This window comes from Aquarana catesbeiana, linkage group LG04, assembly GCF_042186555.1.
Source record: "Aquarana catesbeiana isolate 2022-GZ linkage group LG04, ASM4218655v1, whole genome shotgun sequence".
NCBI classification, from domain to species: Eukaryota; Metazoa; Chordata; class Amphibia; order Anura; family Ranidae; genus Aquarana; species Aquarana catesbeiana.
The window spans coordinates 492165063-492189551 of NC_133327.1; the positions used below are offsets into that span (position 1 = coordinate 492165063).

At 43.2% G+C, this 24489-nt stretch overlaps 1 protein-coding gene across 1 annotated transcript in view; it reads left to right on the plus strand.

The window, feature by feature from the left end:
- Positions 1-24489, plus strand: part of DHX57 (DExH-box helicase 57) — a 218154-nt gene that overhangs the window by 181663 nt on the left and 12002 nt on the right. The window contains exons 21-23 of the mRNA XM_073627674.1: positions 9475-9549; positions 20307-20441; positions 21836-22036. Coding sequence (XP_073483775.1) covers positions 9475-9549; positions 20307-20441; positions 21836-22036 — 411 coding nt within the window. The remainder of the gene's footprint in view (positions 1-9474; positions 9550-20306; positions 20442-21835; positions 22037-24489) is intronic.

Below are 24489 nucleotides of genomic sequence, written 5' to 3' on the forward strand. Positions count from 1 at the left end.
TGCTGTACCCTGACCCCACTGAACTGCAAATGTGGAGTTAGCCAAGAATGTGACCTTCAGGCACCGTGCTTTGAATTGTGGCACTCTCCAGACCTTCTTATACTGGTAACATTTAGCCACAAAGCATATTCCAAACAAGTTCTTATTGTTAAAAGAGAAATATGGGAATCAGGGTTACTGCAGAATTATACTTACCTAGGTGGATGCAGCATTGGTCCAATGCTGCATCTGTCCCCCGTCACCTCTAACACTGAGAACCGACGATCGAACACCACCGATCGCTCGGTTCTCGCAGCTCTGTGAGCAGAGAGCTGCTGACTGCCAGTAACAGCTCTGTGCTCTTCCCCCTCCTTGCTCACTGGAGCGCTGAGCTGTGCAGGGGGCGGCCAGCTCAGCCTTTCAGCGGCTCGCTGAGAGACTGAGCCAGGTGTCAGTCCAGGGACCTGGTGGATCCCGACTCCGTGGTCATGATGATGCGGAGCCTGGACCGACTTCTGTAATGTCAGCAGAGAGCGGTCTACAGCCCACTCTCTGTTGAAAATGGGTCACAGGAGTGAAAAACGAACTCCACTCCTGTGATCCACAGGAGAAGTACAGCCAAATGAGGTTTGGTTGTACTTCTCCTTTAAGGATTCTACTGACAGGAAGCTCAGATTCTGCCTTTTGCCCGACTTTGGCTGTGACTTTAATCTTCCAAACCATGGCAGAATACCACCTTGAAGGAATGGGGTACTTCCAATGTCAGGAGAAGTAGTTTGGCTCCTGATGTACAGCACCATAAGGCTTGGTCTCACATCCACTGATTCCTGTAGGGGCATTCCCCTGGGAACCTGTTCCAATCAACGGATGGACTCTGGCCTTAGAGCTGTTTTTCCCTGGATTGTCGTCAGACATAACACTAGTTTGCTGTTGTGGGTATCCTCTGTAAGGAACAGGGGATGTCTTAATGACTTTGAGTGACCCTATAAGTGGATCCCCTTTCCTTGGCTGAATCGTAGCCTCTGTATGAAAGGTTCTCTTCCCTTTGTTTTTGTCCTTGGTCAGGCGAGTATTCTCTACTCTGCAACCAAGATTCCTGTTCCTTGCTCCATGGATGCCGATGCTTCTCTGGATCTGTGGTATCAGGAGCCTTCCTAAAACTATGCCTTGTGATCAGGTTTAGGCAGGATGGTGCCTTAACAGGATATTTCAAATTGCCTCAGAGGCTCCTTTTGCATACCAAAGAACATGCTTTCAGCATCATCTTCAGCTCTGCCTGGTTATTTCTATCTTGTCTACCTTCGCTGAAATGCTTCCCTTGCACCCTACTCTCTGTCATGAAGCCCTTTAATGGTAACAAATTCCTGAGTTCTCTGGCAAATGTAAAAGTCTCTACCCACCCTTACAAGCTATTGTGTTTCTACCTGATTCAGGGTTATCCCAGGCTCATTTGTTGAGGTTAGTCCTGTTTCCCTCAGTGGACGGAAAAGAAAATTGTATATCTTAATCTTCCAGTACAGGACACAGGAATTGATACTTAGGCTATGGATTGTATGTCTTTGCCTTCAGGTGATTGAACAACAAAAGCTTTGTTGGGACCACCCCCAACTGATACAGTGGTATAACCCCAGCTACTCCATGAGGCTGCAGTTGTTTACTAGTGTCCTTAGTTAATGGACCCCTTCTCATGTGAGAAAAGATTATTCATCTTTCTATTTTTTCACTAGTTTCGCTTTCTTATTTATATATTCTTATATACTTCTGACAGATCTGACTGGTTATTGCCTTATGGCTTACTAGCAGTTTTTGGATCAATTACCCTCTATGTGAACCATACCTGGACCCTGCAGCAGCAGGACTGGCCTCTAATGTTTGCTTCAGGTACTGGATCCTGCATTTGGCACTTCCTTGCTATGTGGTGTGGGGTGCTTTACAGGTCCGGGGTCATGGTCAATTTCTGTAGCACCCAGACTCTGAAGAACCCTTTGGGGGCATGCCCATTATAATGGGCAAAGCCTGGACCCTGGACAGGACCAGCAATATGGACAGGGTTTCCCTGTGCCTCTACTTATTCTTGGCTATACCTTTCTTGTTGGATCATTGTTTGGATCTGTAGTATACACTACATTATATCTTTTTATCCTTTAACACACACTGCAGTACTAAGAACACAAGCGGTTTTGAAGTCATAGGCTATAGGGTAATTTTTACACATCCAGTGTTCTTTTCTCCAGCTATAATGTTATTATAGTGTTCATCTATTTAAATTTGTCTTTTCTTCCACCTCACTACCAGAAGTTTGTCTTTGTCTAGTGAACTAAACTCCTAATTGCGCACTTCTTGCTGCTATTTTATGCCATGGATGCAAGCTCATAGTTTACTGTCTCACTTGTTCCCTGATATCCCAGAGACATATCCACAGTAACTCGGTTAACACCTGGGTTATTGTGATTTCTTCATACCGGACACGTCATCCCACCAGCTTATTACTTTTAAAGGTCATATTGTTCCTTTTATCAGTACTCCCCTTATGTGTTTGTTTCCTCATCCTAATGCGGTCTGCAGTGTCCCTGGCATTTGCCTGCCTCTCTTATCAAACAACTAAATTTTTAAGAATGCTCTACAGAAATCCACCCAGGGACCTTTCAGCATCTCAAATTCACTGATATTTGACAGGCACATTACAACTTCCAGGTTGGATATCCCTCTTTCCTGGGGTCATACAAATCACTCTCCTCTGCACTCTGCAATCTATCATGTGAGGTAGTTCTTATGTAGCGTGATATGGACCCCATCCCAGAACTTGTTCCCATACCTCATCCTGCAGCTTCTTTTGTTTTGGAATCTACACACACCCAGCCATTGGCACCCTACAGGTCTTAGTTCAGGCCTGTATATCCTCTTCCTATCACCTTGACCTTTGCACTCTCTTTTGCAAGAGGTTGCTCTTCCTCATCGCCTGTTGTGACTTTCTGTATTCCTCTGGGACCTTCTTAGGGGATTCTTGTCATGCAGAGCCATCCCCTTGTGTTCACAGAGGTTACTCCCTTGAAAGGTCTTCTTTGTTGCCCTGGCAGCCATAGTTCTGCCTTGGTTTCCCCTGCTTCTTCTTGGGAACAGATGACAGATGCTGCAAAAAAGCCCAACGACCCTGAAATCATTGATCAAATTGGCTTCTGCCCTCAGGGAAGACCCTCATGTCCTACCTGAGCTCATAATATCAATGATTTCAGGGTTGTTGGGCTTTTTTACAGCATCTGTAATCTGTTTTTTCTCACACATTACAGGGTCATCACCTGACTCTTTGTTCATATTTTCAAAATCATTTTTTGACAGATGCTAGTTTTCTAAACCATGCTTCGGCTGCAAGGTGCTTCTGCTGTCAACTGTCTGTTCAGGTGTGTTGATCTTATTTTTTCTTTTGGGCACGTTGATGATGTTTAATACAAAAAAGTGTAGTGCTTCTCCCATTTTTTCTAATATGTGCGAACAGTGGTGGAAACGTCCTGATTATAAATAACTCCTTTACTGATGTGTGATTAATGGTGAAAACCTGCTATACAGAATATACCACTACCACTCCTATTATTTTTTTTTTTTTTTAATCCGGTAAAGGTTTTTTGAAATGTCACAAATTTGTACAAACAGACAATAAAAGTACATACAGTTCACGTCAGATATCAATTCAGCATACCGGTTTTGTAATTCACATCACAGGAATGTGTTAAGCGCCATTTAGAGCCGTATCTAGAGCCGTGCACAACCGGGACAAAGGCCACCATAACAAAGCAAGTAGAAAAGCATTAAACATTTGGAAAGCAAGGGCATAGAAATTTCAGCCATAGCATTACCAGCTAAATTAAACATATCAATTTTTGTGATTTTGTTTCACAACAATAACTTGTCCATTACTAAATCCGCTGGGGCCAATCCAGGAGAAGCCAACCAGCTACTCCATGCCTTCTCAAATTTGGAAAAGCTGCCACTATGCTTATATATCAGCTTTTCTAACCTCAAAATTGTTCCCATCTGTGCAAGTCACATTTGAGGTGAAAGAGGAGTACCGGAAGTCCAAATAAGTAAAATGAGCCTGCAAGCCTGAAACAATGCTCGGGATGCAGCCTCTTTAACATACCTATCTGGTATTACGCAAACTCAAATCTTCCGCGCTTAGGACAGTGTCTTAAGAGAACTGCAGTCCCCCCAAAAAAAGGAAAAACACCAAGGTGAAATCCAAAAGACTAAAGAACTCTCGTGGGTAGTATGGCGCTGTTCAAAAGTGAATGGAAATAAAAATAGTACCCCAAAAAAAATGTGTACATCAAAGTATAATACTACAATATGTGGGAAATACTGTGAATAAATGCATAAATAGTAAACAAACAGTGTGACATGTGCAAATGTCACATGTGTAAAACTTCACAAAATATTATAAAATCAAGTGTAGGTGTGGCTGGAGCATCAATGGTCCTAAAAGAGATACATACACCTAAAAATAATAATATATATATATATATATATATATGTGTAATATCAGTGCTGATTTAAAATATCCCAAAAAAGAAAAACGCATAAAATATACCCAAAAAAATTATGCACAATTAAGATCAATCAGTGTAATAAGGTATTAACGTGATAGTGTACCAAGATCATCCAAAATAGGATCCAAATGATTTAAGTGTCCAAACAAAAATAAAGTTCTATATAAGTGAAAAAAGAAAAAATCTGTAAAAAGTGTCTCTCCTTTCAAAGGATCCGTGTGGATTGTTGTGGTTGTTATGTGATCTCTTCCTCTGGAACCCCCACTTGTGTCCCCACTCACCGAAAGGCCCAACCCCTGCAGGGGTAATGAGCATGTAAATGTAGATCCAATGGCAGGAATCGATCGGTGTCCCCCTCAGTGACTCCACGATCTCCTTCCTGGTTGTGTCACCACTGGTCCTTTAATGAAGTCCACCGGAGCGTGTCCATATGCAATGAGAAGAGAGGAGCCTCATAGTGTAAATCCAAAAAGTTTATTTAGCCAGTCAGCTTACATTTAAAAAAATAGGTAAAACAAATGGTATCCAACTAGGAAGTGACACTGTTCCACCGGCTAGTGAGGAGCCAATAGCCGAGACAGTAGCGAGGCAGCGGCGTGCGTTCCACAGCCCGACTGCCGAAAACCAGAAGTATACGAACAACAGCTAGAGCGACGTATGCGTACCAACGTGACCACGACTTGCGCGTTTCGTCATCACGACGTCATCTGAGGCGCCTCAGATGACGTCTTGATGACGAAACATAACCACAACAATCCACACGGGATCCTTTGAAAGCAGAGACACTTTTCACAGATTTTTTCTTTTTTCTTTTTTCACTTACATAGAACTTTATTTTTGTTTGGACACTTAAATCATTTGGATCCTATTTTGGATGATCTTGGTACACTATCACGTTAATACCTTATTACACTGATCTTAATTGCATAATTTTTTTGGGTATATTTTATGCGTTTTTTCTTTTTTGGGATATTTTAAATCAGCACTGATATTACACATATATATATATATATATTTTTTTTTTTCTTTATATCCATATTATTATTTTTAGGTGTATATATCTCTTTTAGGACCATTGATGCTCCAGCCACACCTACACTTGATTTTATAATATTTTGTGAAGTTTTACACATGTGACATTTGCACATGACACACTGTTTGTTTACTATTTATGCATTTATTCACAGTATTTCCCACATATTGTAGTATTATACTTTGATGTACACATTTTTTTGGGGGTACTATTTTTATTTCAATTCACTTTTGAACAGCGCCATACTCCCCACGAGAGTTCTTTAGTCTATCTGGTATTACATCAAGCTACTCTAGTATACAGTGTTTAGGATCCATGTCTCTAGAGATCTGAAATGCAGAGTTCACCGTAGTAACAACAGCATTCCAGTAGCGGTGAAGCTTCGAGCACCTCCATAACAAGTGTATTAAGTCCCCTACATCCCTGTTACATCTAGCGCATATAGAATGCAGCCTGAGTGGGGTACGGTAGACTCTCAACAGACTGTATAATTGTGACAGCCTCTGTGAGACATTATGAGTGCACCCCCGCACTGCCTCCAGAGCCTCCTCCCATTGGTCTCCCAGGATATCGCCTATGTCCCTATCCCACCTTTCAAACACAGAGCTAGGGAATTTCTCCAGATATACCCCCAGTACCATAGCTTAGCAGTTGGAGATAATGCCCTTGATAGAACTGGACTGCTGCATTTTTCCAAAGACCGAGGTCAATGACATCTCAGAGGCCCCCAGAGACCACTAAGCATTCACCATGTGTTTCAATTGTAAATAATAAAAGAACATATTAGAGGGAACATCATATCTAGACTGTAATTGCGCAAAGGAGATTAAATGACCATGATATGTTTGATATACTGTAGGTCACCCCATACCCCCGCCACCTAGCTGCATGCTGTAACTTGGCCAATTCGGGGTAGGTTTGGTTATCCCAAATAGGACTGTACCCTGTGATACATGTAACATTTTGTAGTTGTTTAGCTTTCTCCCACATTTTGTGTATAAGCCTGTAAGTCAGATACAGGCTTAAAAAAAAGCTGTACCTGTAGACCTCAGCTAAGGTATTGGCCCCACTAAACTGCAACATTACAGACAGCGTGGAGTCATGAGTTCCATCCTCAGAGGATGTCGTCCTTGCTAGGCCTCCCACCAAGTGTTGAAGTTGAAACTTAATATAATAGAGCCAAGGGTCCTCGCTAGGCCTTCCATGAAGTGATAAAGTTGAGACTCAGTGTAATAGAGCCTAGGGTTTGGGAGAGCCAGCCCTCCCCTATCCTTTTGGCTTCTGCAGTCATCCTAGCTTAATTCTAGCATTACCTCCTTTCCACAACAGGGACCGGAAAATAGTGTTGACCACACTGAAAAAAATTTGCGGGATAACCACCAGGAAGTTATGCAGATGGTAGAGAAATTCTGACCAGATTGGCCCTCCCTGTTCCTAAATTTTTTTAGCAAGGGGAAGATATTAAAGCAGCCGTAGTCTATGAGCTGTGCAGAGATTACTATCCCCAAGTATTTAAATGAGGTAATCACCGGTACTGGACAAAGGGACATCGTTACAGAGATGACCCCCTGATCCGAGGGTAATAAAACAGTCTTAGACCAGTTGATTGTTAGCCCTGAAAACCTTCCAAAGTCTAAAATAGTGGACATGACATGCCTCCACGAATTCTCTGTGTCCCCCACTAACAAAAGCATATCGTCCACATAAGGTAGGACTTTCTCATGTAATGTACCATACTGGATCCCCTTTATATGTTCATTGGCCCTAATGTGTGCCGCTAGCGGCTCTATAGCCAAGGCAAACAATAGCGGTGAGAGGGGGCAGCCCTGCCTGGTACCCTTCCCCAACTCAAATGGGGTGGATAGTTTGCTCCCTTCCTTTATACTGGCCTGTGGACAATAGTACAAAAGAACGACCCAGGATATAAAAACAGCACCAAACCCAGATGTTTCTCACTCTTATTTTCAATGATATATTGAACCACAATACATGAAAAGCAAATAAAAAATAAAATAAATTCCTATACCATACACCTTATAATTGTGTATTTATACTGTAAAATACATACAATAAAAATGCAGTATCAATAACGTTACTCAAATTTTTCAACAACATATAGTGCATACAGTAAAAAGTGGTGTAAACCTAAATAAAGTCCAGTGCATCAATAAGTCCATAACAAACAATCCATTTATGGTATTCTGAGTTATGAGCACAATGCCAACCCCACAGCATTTGCGCCACGTGATAGCTGTCACCAGCAGTATCAAGCGCTCGCCTCCATATTTGACCATATTTGATGCACGCCTTCCCCACCTGGGGTAGTTGTATGTCGACGGTATGGTATTGTCTACAGAGGGTTTCCTATATAAGTTGCTAACTAAGGCTCCATCCGGTGTGGTCTCTATCGCCACATCCAGAAAAGTAACCTTATACACTATATTACCAAAGTATTGGGACGCCTGCCTTTACACGCACATGAACTTTAATGGCTGTCCACAAGGTTTAGGAGTCTGTGTCTGTGGGAATATTTGACCATTCTTCCAGAAGCGCTTTTGTGTGGTCAGACACTAATGTGGACAAGAAGGCCTGGCTCGCAGTCTCTGCTCTAATTCATCCCAAAGGTGTTCTATCGGGTTGAGGTCAGTACTCTGTGCAAGTCAGTCAAGTTCCCCCACCCCAAAATCGCTCATCCATGTCTTTATGGACCTTGCCTTGTGCACTGGTCCAAATCATTTGGCGGAGGGGGGGGGGGGGATTATGGTGTGGGGTTTTTTTATCAGGGGTTGGGCTTGGTCCCTTAGTTCCAGTGAAAGGAACTCTTAAGGCGTCAGCATACCAAGACATTTTGGACAATTTCATGCTCCCAACTTTCTGGGAACAGTTTGTAGTTGGCCCCTTCCTGTTTCAACATGACTGTGCACCAGTGCACAAACAAGGTCCATAAAGACATGGATGAGCAAGTTTGAGGTGGAGGAACTTGATTGGCCTGCAGAATCCTGACCTCAACCCGATAGAACACCTTTTCTCGTCCACATCCATGCCTGACCTCACAAATGCTCTTCTGGAAGAATGGTCAAACATTCCCATAGACACCCTCCTAAACCTTGTGGACAGCCTTTCCTAGAAGTGTTGAAGCTGTTATAGCTGCAAAGGGTGGGCCAACTCAATATTGAACCCTACAGACTAAGACTGGGGTGCAATTAAAGTTCATGTGCGTGTAAAGGCAGGCGTCCCAATACTTTTGGTAATATAGTGTACAGTATCTGTCAAACAACATGGTTCCTTATATCTGTCAAACAACACGTTTCCAACCCTTATAAATGTCTATGGTCAGCTTTAGTTTGAAAATTGGGAACTGTTTTATGGATTAGGAGAATTAAGCAGAAACACGTGTTGAAACCTACAGAGGGGAAAAAAAGAAGGGAAGAATGGGACTTTGTGATACCAGAATAATGTAGAGGATATATAACCTGGTTATAAGGGATTATCTTAATGTCACTCAAATAAATATTGTATTTTAATACTATATATATATATATATATATATATATATATATATATATATCCTCTACATTATTCTGGTATCACAAAGTCCCATTCACCCCGTATTTCTCCCCTCTGTGGGATTCAGCATGTATCGTAGGGACTGATACCGAGGTGGAATGGGGTATAGGAACACTACAATTTAATTTTTAAGCAAAAACACGCCTAAGTAGTGGAATATGTGCATATCAATCAAATTAGGAAGAATTATAGGCTATTTATTTTTATATTTCAAGTTCATTAAGAATTCACCCATTGTTTGTTTAATTTACCACTAAAGACGATGATTAGATATTAACATCTTTAAGGCTAAAAAATTAGCTCTTACTATACTTGGAATTTACTTTTGTTTGTGGACATTTTATTTTTGTACAGGCAAACACAAATGCAGACAATATAAAGCTGATGTCAGCAATGTTATGTGCGGCATTGTATCCCAATGTTGTCCAGGTGAGTTCTTCATTATAATGTCTGGGATTGTACTCTGTGTCCGACTAGCACTTGTTTCTCTTTTCTCCAAAGTACAATTGCTTCTCTAATGTTTAAGGAAACATAGCAATGCTGTGAATACCGTTTGATTCTTTGGTTCTCATGCTTTTTTTCTTTACTTAAAAGAAAGGTAAAAGGATGCCTTAAAAAATAAGAATTAGAGCACATAACCCAGTGTTCTATATTTGAATATATCAATCTGAGTAGAATAGCCCAGGAGAGAATCTTGATTCATTATTAAAGTGGTTCTAAAGTCGAGACATTTTTACCTTGCATTCCCTGCATTACAGGTAAAATAAAATGTCCCAGTAGTTGTATGACCCGCTTCCCCAAACACACTTGCAGTACCTGAATCTTTTCTTGATCCAGTGCTGTGCCCGTCTGCAGTGGCACACTCCCCACTTCCTCTTCTCACAGGACACAGAGACAGCAGTGGGAGCTATTGGCTCCTGATGCTGCCAATCAAATCCTGTGAGAAGGGAGAAGTGGCAGGGTCAAGATTCGCTGTGTGTGTCTATGGATACACACAGCCCAGCTTGGCAGTGTGCCCACACAAGTATCGCCATAGCATTCCCTGCAATTGCCCCCATTGCAGGGAATTGCAATGGGGCAGTCGCGGGAAAAGAGTGTTGAAAGAGCTGGCGGGGACCCCAGAAGAGGAGGTAAGGCACTGCTCTGTGGAATACTGTTGCATAGAGCAGGTATAACTTATTTTTTATTTTAGGAAAAAAAATAGCTTTTTATAACCACTTTAAATTACACTGAATTAGGGGGTCATCTCCTTCCTTTGTCTTCACAGAACATTGATAAAATTTGTTTTAAAAGAGGGTCCACTTTCGCACAGAATAATTGAGGTGGTGGGGGGGAGGTTTCACATCTGAAACCTCTTTGAGATCACTGTTTGGATAACATATTTATTACCACTAAAAGGGGTAAGAAAATATCTAAAAAAGGGTAAGTGATTACTAAAATGTTTCTTGCATTTAACCTGGTAAAACTTAAAACATAACACATAAAATATTTATGTGTTAATCACAAATAGCATAAGATCCCCTCCAGGTGTGATTTCATGGACCGGGTAGACAAACATTTTGAGAGTTTCAGCATCTCGGACTTAGATGACTGAGATTACTTATTTAGGAATGAAATGTAGGTATGTACTGTAAGAGCAGATAATCATTTCTTAATTCCTCTTGAAATTGATAAAGAAATTCAAGATGCCAAGAAGACTTATGCCGTGTACACACGACCGGACTTTCCAGCACAAAAGGTCAGACAGAATCATTCCGTCGGACATTCCGATCGTGTGTGGGCTTCATCAGACTTTTTCTTTCTAAAATTCTGACGGACCTAGAAATGGAACATATTTCAAATCTTTCCGATAGAATCAGTTCCTATCGGGAAAACCGTTCGTCTGTATGCTATTCCGACAGACCTAAAACGACGCAAGGGCAGCTATTGGCTACTGGCTATTGAACTTCCTTTTTCTAGTCCCATTGTACGTCATCACGTTCTAAACGATCGGACTTTGATGTGATCATGTGTAGGCAAGTCCGTTTCAGCGGAACTCCGTCGGAAAGACCGTCGGAGTCTATTCTGATGGAAAGCCCGGTTGTGTGTACGCGGCATTACAGTATCAGGGAGACAAAAGTCTTGGAAAATCAAAGGCTATTAGGAATGCCCATATATGGCTAACCGCTGCATCCCCTTTTACATAGTTAATACATGTAACTATATGTAATATGTAATTACATAGTCTTACATGTAACTATATGTAATTATGTCACTACCATTTCCCATATTCTTGTATATTGTGTTTGCTAAGATGTCCAACTAAAAATATCAACACTCCTAGCTGACACCACCGACCATGGAAGGGAGTTCCACATCCTTACTGTTCTGACAGTAAGGAATCTCTTACGCAGTTTAACATTGAACCACTCTTCGTACAACTTCATTGAGTGGTCAAGTGTCTTCTTAAAGCAGTTGTATACTCCACTTGGACATTTTTACCTACAGGTAAGCCTATAATAAGGCTTACCTGTAGGTTCATCCTGCATGCAGCCGCTGACGTCAGCGGTGAATGCACAGTGAAGGTCTGACGTATCGTGTTAGAACAAAGGACTCATGCGTGTGAGTGACGTCATCGTGGCACCGGCCACTCACAGCGCTGGAGCCAGCAATCCCGGAGGAAAGCGGCGAGGCAACATGTCATCCCCCTCAGCGCTAACCGGGTCAGGCTGCAGGAGCTTCGTTCTAAGGTATTTCATAATGTGCTAGTATGTGATGCATAGTAGCACATTGTGCCATCGTCTTGCAGGTTTTTTTTTTTTTTTTCAGCGGTTTACTTCCACTTTAAGCGACCAGAGATTGAATAGTTTTTATAATAGAATCCCCATTTAGATATTTGTAAATTGTGATCTTATCTCCTCTTAAGCACCTCTTCTCCGGGGAGAATAACTGAGGTCCTCCAGTCCCCTTATTAGCTTTGTTGCTGTCCTTCCTGAGGACTGGTGACCCAAACTGGACGACATGCTATAGATGTGGCCAAAAAAAGAGTTTTGTAAAGTGGTAGAATTATAGATTTATCTCTTGAGTAAATACCCTATTTATTGCATGCTAATGTTCCGCTGGCCTAACTTGCTGTGATCTACTAGGACCCCCAGTTCCTTTTTCTAGCTTCGATTTCCCCCAGAGGTTCTCCCCATTGTGAGTAGCTCACATTCATTTTTTTTTTTTCTTTGTCCAATATATATTTTATTCAACTTCAGAAAAAATGGGGGAAAGATCCCCACAATACAAATAAGGGTGTATACAGAGTCGAGGTTACGAGGTTATACAATCCAAGTACATCTTCTATGGTAATTGTTTACAAAACCTGTTACAGCACATATATCAACATGGAACAATGGTTCAAGAATTTGTCCTTGGTTGGGGCTACACCCTCTGGTATCTATACACTTGTAGCTAACAGAGAGTAGGGCCTTTCTCCCCTAACCTTTTCACCTTTTCTTAGGGATGAGAGAGGAGGGAGTATAGCAGAGAGGGGGGAAGGGGAAGGAAGGGGGGGGGAATAAGACATGGCGGTGGCTAAAAGTTTTATGGGTTTAAGAGAACAGGCAGGGTGTTCTGGGTCCCTAGGAGACGCTGTCCCTCATCTGAATAGAAAAAAAACTCTCCATATGTCCCAGGTCTTCTTGTTGGACTCTTGCCTATTTTGTGCAGTGAAGATTAAATCCTCCATTTTCCTCACCTCCTCTACCTTACGTATCCAGTGTGCAGTGGTCGGAGGGGAGCGCTACTTCCAATAGAGGGGTATGCACACCTTTGCTGCATTAACTAAGTGGCGTATTAGTGACTTTTTGTATGTTTTGGTAGGGATCTTTGAGTGGTGGAATAAGAAGAATGCGGCCTCCTCTGGGACTGGATATTCTGCAAAACGTCTGTGTAATGTGGCGGACTTCCCCCCAGAAATCTTTTAATCTAGGGCAGGACCAGAAAATATGAATCAGAGTACCCTCTTCCTCTCCACAACGCCAGCACTGATTCGAGGTAGAAGGGAAGCATCTCTGTAGTCTGGAGGGTGTTACGTACCAACGGGAAAGCAACTTGAAGTTTGTCTCTTGTGTCTTAGTGCACAAGTAGGTTTTCAGAGCAAAAGTAATGTCAGGCAGGGCAGTTGCGGCTGATCTTTTGGTGTATTCAGCAGGGTATATGTTTGGGATAGAGAATGGGCCAACGAATCCGTACCCGAGCAGAGGTCTTCAAACGACGTCTGCTGACGCACAAAGTACAGGGATGGAATGAAGGAAGGTAGTGTAATTGTACTGCTCTCCAAAAGGGGAGTTGGAAGGTTCCTGTTGGTTCGGTCAGTTCTAGTATGGTTGGCCATTTCCTGTTGAGTACAAATTTAGCTGCGTGATCATAGTGAGAGTCTCTGAGAGTGGCGTTTTTCTTTAGAGTGTAGACCCGGCTTGAAGTTCGGGTGGCCTAGTATTGGAAGCAGCGGAGAGTTTTTGGACGTGAGGGATGCATGGTTGGTGACTAGGTGGCTATGTCTCAATGTAGTACCCATTAGCGGGTGTGTCTTCAGTCCTGGAGGTAGAGCACGGTAACACCAGAGTGCGCCTTTCAATGATATGTGGGTTTGGGACTGTTCAATTTGTACCCAGAGTTTGGATGTCCTATTATGTCTCCAATCAAGTATGCGCCCTAAGTGGGAGGCTAGATAATATGTCGGGCAGCCGTATGTCGGGCAGCGCCAACCCTCCGTAGTGTTTGGGAAGCGTCATTTGCGACTGGTTAAGTCTGGGTTTTTTCTGAGCCCAAACTAATCGGGTGAAAAGGGCCTGTGCCTGTTTGAAATAGGAGGGTGAGATCTGTATCCGTAGGGATTGGATGAGGTAGATGAATTTGAGTAATATGCTCATTTTGATGAGGTTGCATTTTCCAAACCAAGAGTGGTAGCCTGTGTGCCACTTCTCTAGTAAGGTACGAGTCTTGATTAGTAAGGGGGGAAAATTTAGGTCAAACGTACGTGAAATGTCAGGTGGGATGTGTGTACCAAGGTATTTTAATGCCGTGGTAGTCCATTTAAAGCGGAAATTAGTTTGCAGGTCGAGTAAAGTGTGAGGGGGAACTGCGACGCCCATAGCCTCTGACTTAGAGAAGTTTATCTTTAAGTGTGAGATTGTTTTGTAAATTTAAATTCTCGGAGTAGACTTGGTAAAGAGATCTTGGGGTTTGTTAGAGAGAATAATAGATCATCAGCATACGCTGATATCTTACAATGTGGGCTACCCAGTTGAAGTCCTGTTATGTCTGGATTTAGTCTTATTGTACAGAGGAATGGCTCTAGGGATAAAGCGAAGAGGAGGGGGGACAGGGGGCATCTCTGTCTAGTTCCATTTCCGATGGAACTCCGTTCGCCTTTACCTGGGCTGAAGGGTTCGAATATATGTTGCCTATCCACTTCATCATCCTATCTCCCAGCCCAATATGTCGGAGAACTGAGAACATAAAGTTCCAGTTCACCCAATCAAAGGCTTTTTCGGCATCGGTTTTCACAAATATACTGGGGACTTTGGTGGTGTTTGCTACGTGAAGAAGATTGAGCACCTTAATGGTATTATCCCTCGCCTCTCTGGTGGGTATAAATCCGACCTGGTTGAGGTGTATTAGGGTCTGGAGGTGTTGTGATAGTCTTGTGGCTAATATTTTTGAAAACAGCTTCAAGTCCGCATTCAAAAGTGAGATGGGCCTGTAACTCCCGCATAGGCCTTCGTCCTTCCCTTCCTTATGAATCAGGGATATGTGGGCTCTCAGAGTGTCTCTGGGAAAATTGACATCTGACCCCATCTAGTATTTCTTGAGTCTCTGTGGGGAGTGATGGAAGTTGGGAGTCTGTGATATACCTTTCTATGTCCTCCTGCCTAGAGCCGGAGCTCGGTAAGTTGTAGAGGTCAGAGTAAAAGTCACCGAACCCCTTTGAGATTTGCATTGGGTTTGTAGCTTTCTGGCTGTTGGGGCAGATTATCTGTTATAAGTTGGAGAGTAAGCTGGTGAGTTGCTTGTTTCGTTTTCTTTTGAGAACCCCTCAGAGGACATATTTGTGGGCTTCCCATATCACCCCCGGGTCACAGTCTTGTGTGTAATTCTCCTGGAAGTAATGGTCTAGCTCTTTGGTCACATCTGCCAATACTTCAGGTATTTGGAAGAGGCTCTCGTTTAGACGCCAAAATAGGGATCTGGGCGAGGGGCTCTCGGAGAGGGTGTATATAAGGGAGATGGGCGCATGGTCAGACCATGTAAGATGACCTATGGAGGTGGAACTTACTAGGTGTAGTTAGTTATGGGGTATCATGAACAGGTCTATCCTAGAGTATAGCTTGTGCGGGGAGGAATAGAAGGTATAATCCCTCTCGCCTGAGTGTTGTAGGCGCCATATGTCTATTAGCTGAGCATTATGAAGGGCTTGTACTATTCGTTTCCTGTACATTGGGGGGATTGAGGAGCTGCCCGTGGAGGTGTCTGAGGAGGGGATCAGCGGGACGTTGAAATATCCCCCCAAGATTAGTTGGCCTGCTTTGAATTTCATCAAATTAGCTAGGGTATGTCTAAGAAAATGGTCTTGGTGATCATTGGGAGCATATAGTGTTGCCAATGTGAGCTGGATCTTGCCTAGAAGTCCTTTAAGAAAAAGGAAGCTCCCCTCGGGGTCGGATTCCACCTCCTCTCTAGCTCCCTCAGTGATGTCATCTCTCACATTCACTTGTACATTATTCTTGATATATAGGCACAACCCTCCCCCTTTTTTACCCTCTCTATCCTTGCGGTATAGGGTATACCCTTGAATGTTTGCCAGCCAATCATGAGAGCTGTTGAACCATGTCTGAAATTCCCACAAAATCCAAATCTTCCTCGTACAACAGTATCTCTAGTTCACCCATCTTGTCCGCCATGCTCCTGGCATTGGTAAACATGCTACATAGTTTAGACCGGTCGCATATTGTCCTCATATTGGGTGTTTCGAGATTGCAACTAGGACTTGCTACTATACTCACCTTGTGTTTTTGTGCTTTGGTTAACCTACCACTAATGTCCCCAATACTACCCTCTGGAATATCTCCCGCGCTGGCTATCTCTGCCTCTGGACCCCCCCCCCCCCATCGCCTAGTTTAAAAACCCCTCAAATTTTTTGGCCATCTTCATTCCCAGCAGATCTGCACCCTCCTCATTTAGGTGCAGTCGGTAACCGGTACTTCTATAGTACCGGTTACCGACTGAGAAGTCGGCCCAGTCCTCCAGGAACCCAAACCCCTCCTTACTACACCAGCTCTTCAGCCACTTGTTTACTTCCCTAATCTCCCTCTGCCTTTCTGGTGTGGCTCGATGTACCGGTAGTATTCCTGAGAATACTACCTTGGAGGTCCTTTTCCTCAATTTAGCTCCTAAGTCCCTAAAATCGTTCTTTAGGACACTCCATCTGCCTCTGACTTTGTCATTGGTGCCAACGTGCACCATGACAGCCGGGTCTTCCCCAGCCCCTCCCAGTAATCTGTCCACAAGATCTGTGATGTGCCGAACCCGAGTGCCCGGTAGACAACATACTGTTCGGTGCTTCAGGTCTTGGTTACAGATTGCCCTCTCTGTCGTTCTAAGAATTGAGTCCCCTACCACCAGAATCTGTCTTTCCTTTCCCTTTGCTGCCCCCCCACTCTCACTGGAGGAGTTCTTCCCCGGCAGCTAGGAGAGTCCCTCAGCTCCAGCAGTGCTGGTCCCTGACTGGTTTCACCAATGTCACTCAACTTATTGGGATGCTCCAGTCCTGGATCGGCCTCCCTGGCACTTCCCCCTCTACCCTTTCTGACTGTCACCCATCTACTCTTTGCTAGTGCCTGCACCTCTTTGTCTCCACCCGCCTCTGTGCTGGCCCCTGCCGGCACCTGCCGTGTACGTTCCTGGCTCTCCTTTAGTATGGAGGGACTTCTCAGTGCTGACAGTTGCTTCCCCAGATTCAGAACCTGGGCTTCCAGGGAAACAATGTGCTTACATTTTGCACAGCAGTATTCGCCCTCGATCGGATGATCAAGGAACGCAGATAAATTATAAGCATTTATCTGAAAAAGGGTCAACAGAAAACCAGGCGTACTTCACCAAACCGACGGATAACATTCCGAGGGTGCGGTGTGGTGACCAATATCCCCACCAACTCTGAAAAGTAGAAAAATATCCCCCCCACCCCCCCGCCCCATCAGCAAAACAAAGTCTAAAGGATATTGTGCAGGGATCCCATTGGAAGGGAGAAGTAGGCTCCCAAACCGAGCTCCAGTGTAATAGTGTGTAAAGGTGGGGGGGCACTCTCACCCATCAGAGATCATACACAGGCTCCTTGAACTAACAGGCTGGCGCCATATCCAGTCATGTGCTCATGAGCCTCAAGTCAGCGTTACTCCAGAGTGCCCCCCCTCCCCGTAGACGTCCACAGACCCCCCCCCCCCCCACCTCCCGGTGGACCCGTTAGTCTCCACAAATTATTATATTCCTGCTGGCTCCCAGGGGGGAGAGGCAGTGTTTATGTTGTAACAAAGAACCGTTTCATCCATCCGTGGGACTCCTCTCCCGTCCGGCCCACCTCCCTCCACCCAAGACTCTCCTAACCGCTCACCAGAGCAGGATTAGGGACCCACACCTCCCACTGAGACAATGGAGGTCAAAATTGGTCCTCGTTAGTCATCCTCTAGTTCTCTTATCCAGGGTTCGGGTCTGCAGGGGAACGTAAGCTCAGCTGTAGTGCAAGAGGACCAGAGATTCCTGCAGAGAGATTTCTTTTGCGGGTACAGAGCGAGGATGAGAGCGAGGAACACATAGTCATGTGGGTGGAATCCTGAGTGCCAGTCCAGGGGAGCACGGGAGAAAACGCCAGGTTTCAGGATGCCGGGGGGGGGTTAGAAAGGCTGGGAGCCGGTGGCATGTCGGCCTAGACTCAGATGAGTAGCTGTGGCACTCACGTGCCTTCCCACAGCTGATGGGCAGCTGTTGGGGTGGTGTAACTTAGCTCCCCAGGCAATGTATCTGGCGCAGGTGGGGTGAAAGGGTGTGTTGGCAACCAGGCCAACGGGCCAACAAGTGTCAGAGCCATGGGGTACTTATGGCAGTAGGAATTACTCACGATTCTGCATTCATATTTTTAACCCCCAAATACATTACTTTACATTTATCATCATTGAACCCCATTTGCCATGTAGTTGTCCACCTTTCTATTTTATCGAGGTTATCCTGTAAATTTTCTATATCCTGTTGTGACATTATCGCTGCGCTTAGTTTTGAATCGTCAGCAAACACTGAGACTATTTATAACAATCTCTATATCAATTATAAACAAATAAATATAATTGATCCCAGGACAGAGTTTGGTACCCAACTTACATCTCCAGACTATTCAAAAGATACGCTATTTATCACCACCCTCTGGACACGCTACTCTAACCAATTTTGTATCCAGGCACATACACTATCATCAGTGCCACCAGACCTCAATTTGTAAATTAAGAGTTTATGGGGATGCTTTGGCGAAATCCAGACACATCACATCCACTGGCCTTTATTTATCCAGATTACAGCTCACTTTGTATGGGGGGAATTGAGCAACCACAGGAAAATTGTATTACAGTGGTACCTTGGATTACGAGCATAATTCGTTCCAGAAGAATGCTTGTAATCCAAAGAACTCATATATCAAAGCAAGTTTCCCCATATGGGGACAATGGAAACTCAGATAATTCATTCCACAGTGACTTCTATTGTATGCAGTACCACATGTGGCCAGAGGTGGGGGGTGCCGGAGAAATTCAGAGGCCGCTCGGATGCACTTGGGAACGGAGTGTTTTCGAGTGGCTCTGAATGTCACCGGTGCCCCTGCACTTCTGGCCAAATGCGGTACTGCACACCCCAGAGGCTTGAATCCTGCTTGTTTTGCAAGACAGTGCTCGCAAACCGAGTCAGGATTTTTAAGAAATATTAGCTTGTATTGCGAAACGCTCGTTAACCACATTACAGTAATACCTCGGATTGAGAGTATCTATGGCCGACTTAGGCCCATTTCACACAAGGGGGATCCATTTTGACGGACTCCGTATGCTCAGTGGGGATCGCTCCGCTGATCCCCGCTGAGCAGGTGGATGACAGGTCCGTCTCCGCTCACTATGCAGAGACGGACCTGTCAGAGTCCCGTTCTCCTCTATGAGGAGATCAGAACATTACGGACAGCCTGTCCGTTTTTAACCGATCCCATCCGGTCCGATCCGCTGGACGAATGGCGAAAGTTTTGCCATCCGTCTGTTTTAAGCGGATTTTGGGACAGTGGGTGACATTTCATATTTTGTAGGGGTTTTTTTGTCTTCCTCTGGATCAACTGTAGGTATAAGGTTCTGTATATGATATTTTTCTATTTATACAATTTTTTGATTTTTCTATTGGTTAAACTAGATAGATTTGTGTGTTTTTCTACCTTACTATATAACTATGTCCAGAATGTATAAGCACAAACTTGTGTCCACAAAGAATGATACCCCAAAGGTCTGCTGTGTCTACCAAAGACAGATAAAAATAATTGGAAATGTTTGTACATGCTGTATAACCTTTTTCATTTTAGCTTAGTGTCTTCTTTCTGGCTGTTCATTTCCAGCAAGTCTAGCAACAGTCGTTTTTTGTTTTTTTTCCCCTCTCTATTTTTTTTCCTTACTTTATTTCTTTCCCACCATCCTTTTTTAGTGCTTTTTACAAAATCTGGAGAATAGGATTGTGGGGGTTGGGGATGCATATAGCCCGTAGGAAAGAACTAACTTATAGGGCGGCACAGTGGTGCAGTGGATAGCACTTTCACCTAGCAGTAAGAAGGGTCGTTGGTTCGAATCCCACCCACGACACTACCTGCCTGGAGTTTGCATGTTCTCCCTGTGCCTGCGTGGGTTTCCTCCGGGTACTCCGGTTTCCTCCCACACTCCAAAGACATGCTGGTAGGTTAATTGGATCCTGTCTAAATTGTCCCTAGTATGTATGAATGCGAGTTAGGGACCGTAGATTGTAAGCTCCTTGAGGGTAGGGACTGATGTGAATGTACAATGTATATGTAAAGCGCTGCGTAAATTGACGGCGCTATATAAGTACCTGAAATAAATAAATAAATAAATAAATTACTGATTTCCTTATATTTGTAGGTGAGAGCACCAGAAGGAAAATTTCAAATGACAAGATCAGGAACTATGAAAATGCCTTCAAAAGCAGAAGAGATGAAATTTGTGACAAAGAATGATGGTTATGTTCACATTCACCCCTCCTCTATAAACTACCAGGTATGCTAATAATCCCAAAACTTCTAATGTGTTCTGTGACCTGTATAATTCTCATAACATTCTCATATTATAAAAATAAAATAGCATTTTCTGTCAGAAACACTGGGCTTGCCCATTCTGGTACACTCAACGGAGAATGTTCCATCTCATTCACCAGTACTGGTGGTTTCCTGCACGCATTGAGCTTTACAATATCAGAGCTTATTCAACACTTTTCTTTCTGCTTTGCTTCCTAGGTCTTGTTCACACCATGTCCATTGACCTGCATTTTTCAGCACACCACCTCACATGTATAATGTGAGCAGGGTACAGAAATAACAGTTGTTTGTGCCCTGTTCAAACAATACATTTGCTGTGGTGTGCAATAAAATGAAGCTCAGTGGACATGATGTGAACAAGCCCCTTGTGGTGTTCTCTCCTCTTGTATGTCTGCTTCTTTCAACTTTTGTTGTAATCTTGGGCCCTTACTGGAGTACACGGAATCTGTTGTGACTTCACACTCAAAGTAAAGGCTGGGGCCATATCCATTTACAGCAAAGAAGAAATGGAACAAATGCATACTCGTTCAGTCAGGGCAAACGGGGATAAATTCCTGGCACATTCACACACACACACACAAACTCTTGAAGCCAATAAACTGGACCACATACATTCAAAGAACAGACATACACTCAGTCAAAACACACATAGGACACACAATTTACAATACCACTAATGAATACAGTAATACAGTTAATAAAGTCTTTTTAGAAAATGCACCATGTGGTCATCACTCTTTATTTCTGCTCTTAATTGCTCCTAACATAATACAGTACTGACATTCTTCCTGAATGCAATGCATTTTTGTGCACTTGGAGACACATTTGCCTGTTTACCCACAAGGTGGTGATTTAAAGTGGCTAGGCTGTATCACAAGTGCAGTGGTGCTTAGCAATATACAGGAGATGAAAAAACCCTCTGACAAACCTTTAGCATTATCCCTTCGCATATCAAGTCCATCATAAACATTTTTTAGCCCTTGTAAATATGAAACCTGTTTGCACAGGCCACGCAATGCATTTATAACATGCATAGGACTGAAGGAAAACTGTGTCATGTTGTATATGGACTTGGCATCTTAGTGAACACAACATACAGGGATATGGGAAATGATTATTGACACACATACATCTACACAGGTTGAACTGGATGGACTAGCGTCTTTATTCAACCTTACCAGCTATGAAACTATGAAATTATAGAGTTGTGCATGTGGGGCTTCAAAAATATGGAGAGAGGCAATGTAACACTGTGTCTGCTGTACTTATACTAATTCTGTTGATGATAGTATTTTTAAAAATATGGAAAAAAAATCTTATTGTGCTTCATTATACAATAATGGGTTTATATTTTAGGTGCGGAATTTTGATAGTCCATATTTGGTGTATCATGAAAAGATTAAGACCAGCCGTGTTTTTGTGCGAGACTGCAGTATGGTATCAGTGTACCCCCTAATTTTGTTTGGTGGTGGCCAAGTAAATGTTGAGCTACGCAAAGGGGATTTCCTAATTTCCATGGATGATGGGTGGATTCGTTTTGTAGCAGCCTCACATCAGGTAAGGTTTAGGCATTTAGACTTTCATACTGTATATTCACAATACCAAGAGAAGTCCCATAGCAATCCAAGCAGAAAAAGGTTGTTCTTGCTGGTTGAATTGTGTTTCCCTTCCTTTCAAATTCTTAATTTATAGATTTCATGGAAAAGTTAAAGGAGTTGTAAACCCTCAAGGTTTTTCACCCTAATGTATTAAGGTGAAAAACCTGTGATGCAGCAGCCCCCCAGAGCCCTCCTTTTACTTACCTGAACCCAGTCTTTCCAGCGACAGGGACGAACACACCAGCTCCAGCCGTTTAAAACGAACCTTTACATATTCTTTAAAATTTTCCAGTTAGATGCTATCAAATTTCATTGTATCCCTTCATAACCAGTCTTATTTAAAAAGTAAAGTACATCCAAATCCTTTATCTTAAGCATACATTAAAAGACGCAAGTTTGATATTCATAGACATGTATCTAGTTTTTTCGCTAGTGTCCTAGGATGATGGACCTTTTCTCCTTTACGGAGAAGTCACTCTTAGCTTAAACTAGTTTATTATTTTATCTTTAGGTTCTTCATTCAACTCTTCACTGTCCTCTAATAAAACAGGAGAAGCAGTGCCTTTTGGATCCGTGCAACCTTGGGAGTCATAATCGCACCCCACACCTGTAATATTGCTTTTGGCACTAGGTTCTTCGTGGGCATGCACCTTGGCTTGGTGCAACACATGTAGTTAGCCATAGGTTGCTATACAGGTCCAGGCCTGATGGTCTATCCCTATGGATCCCAGTCCCTGAAGATCCCTTCAGGGGTATGTCCATTGTGATAGGGACCAGCAATATGGACAGGTAAGATAGGGCCACTCTGTATCTCTGATTATTACTGTAGCCCCTCAGAAAGTATGAGACATAAATTGCTTTACACATTCTTATTAGAATGCATTAAAATAATCAGGAAACCAGGAATGCGTTTAACTTATCAGTGTAAACTTTTCAGACTTTGTGCTAAAATTCAGCCATTCAGAGCTTAGTCCTAATCTCAGGTGCATGACCAGGTGTTACCTCACACCACAGGTCGCACACTTTACCACCATTTCCCCCTGCAGACCTTATTAAGAACCTGGGCACTTCCTCCTGGTCTTTTGACATTAGGACGCCACCTGGATTACTGCGTACTCCTTGGACACGCTTACCCCACTTTCATACCCTACTCTGTGAGCACCTCATAGAGGAATAACCTCACTAATAGCAATGGCAAAAACCACATGCAAGGGAACTGCTGAAGACCTGCAAAACACGCAGAAAACTCAGAGTGACGATGTTTCTCATGCACCCAGAGCAGGACACTGTTTTACCACTGATCTATGCATCTGATTTTAGGTACATCTCAGGGACACAACATGTGGTCTACCTGATTATGGCAGTTTTCTCTTTTGGCTTTAATACAGCCTTCATTGTCCAGGGCTCAAAAGTTACAGGCTCCCTCTCCACCATCTTATTTGGATCTGAATATGCCTGCTCTAGAAGAGGTAGACATAAAGGGGAAGGAAAAGGTCAGAGAAGCAGTGGTATAGGGAGTCAAAGAAGATTTTTCACTCCAAGGCTGCTATGCACCTGATATTATGGCTTTACACAATATGCTAGCCTACGTTAATATGTACACTTCTGCTGTGTGCAAAAGCCTTGACCTTGCCTCACTTGATTTTCCTCTGTTAGGTCATGTCCGTTCAGTTACTAAATGAACCTGTAAAGTCTAGAAAGACATTCCCCATTCATGAACAACTACAATAGGTGTTCAATGAAGATTGGGTCAATCCAGAAAATATTTTTCACCCCTCCAAATATCATTGCTGACCTCAATTCAGTGCAAAAATAGTGACAAAAAAGTGGTCTGTCATGGTAGTAGATCCTGCTGTTTCAGTCTTTAACCCTCTTCATGTACCTATAGAAAATGTTCCTTTGTTCAAAGATTCTGAATACAGAAAGTTTGCTCTCTTTACCTTCGCAGGCCCAGCTCTGCAACCAGCTGTTGCTGCAATTTTTGTTTGTCAAACCGCAGCTAATTGGACTAGGGCAATGAACAAGCAACCTGATCCTGTATTCCAGGGCTATACCATGGCTTAGCAATTACAGCAGTCCCCTTTTGCCTTGCTATTTTGTATTGGTGCCCTAGAACAAGTCATAATAAATAAATCTCCAGAATAGCTCTGATTCCTGTTCATATGTACAGAATCTTTTGGCTGCCTGTAACGACGCCTCATTCATATGCCCTTTAAAGGGTGATGTCTGTTTGGTGTTCCACTTGACAAATTCATTAAAAGATGTCACACGAGGAAAGGTTTCAAATCTAGTTCCAAAATTTGTTCTATAATCCACAGAAGAACCTGGTGTACAGACATACTCAGACTTCTAGATGACCCCTGGCTGCTTTCAAACAGGTCATACATGCTGTGTTATGTTCCCCTGTTCATC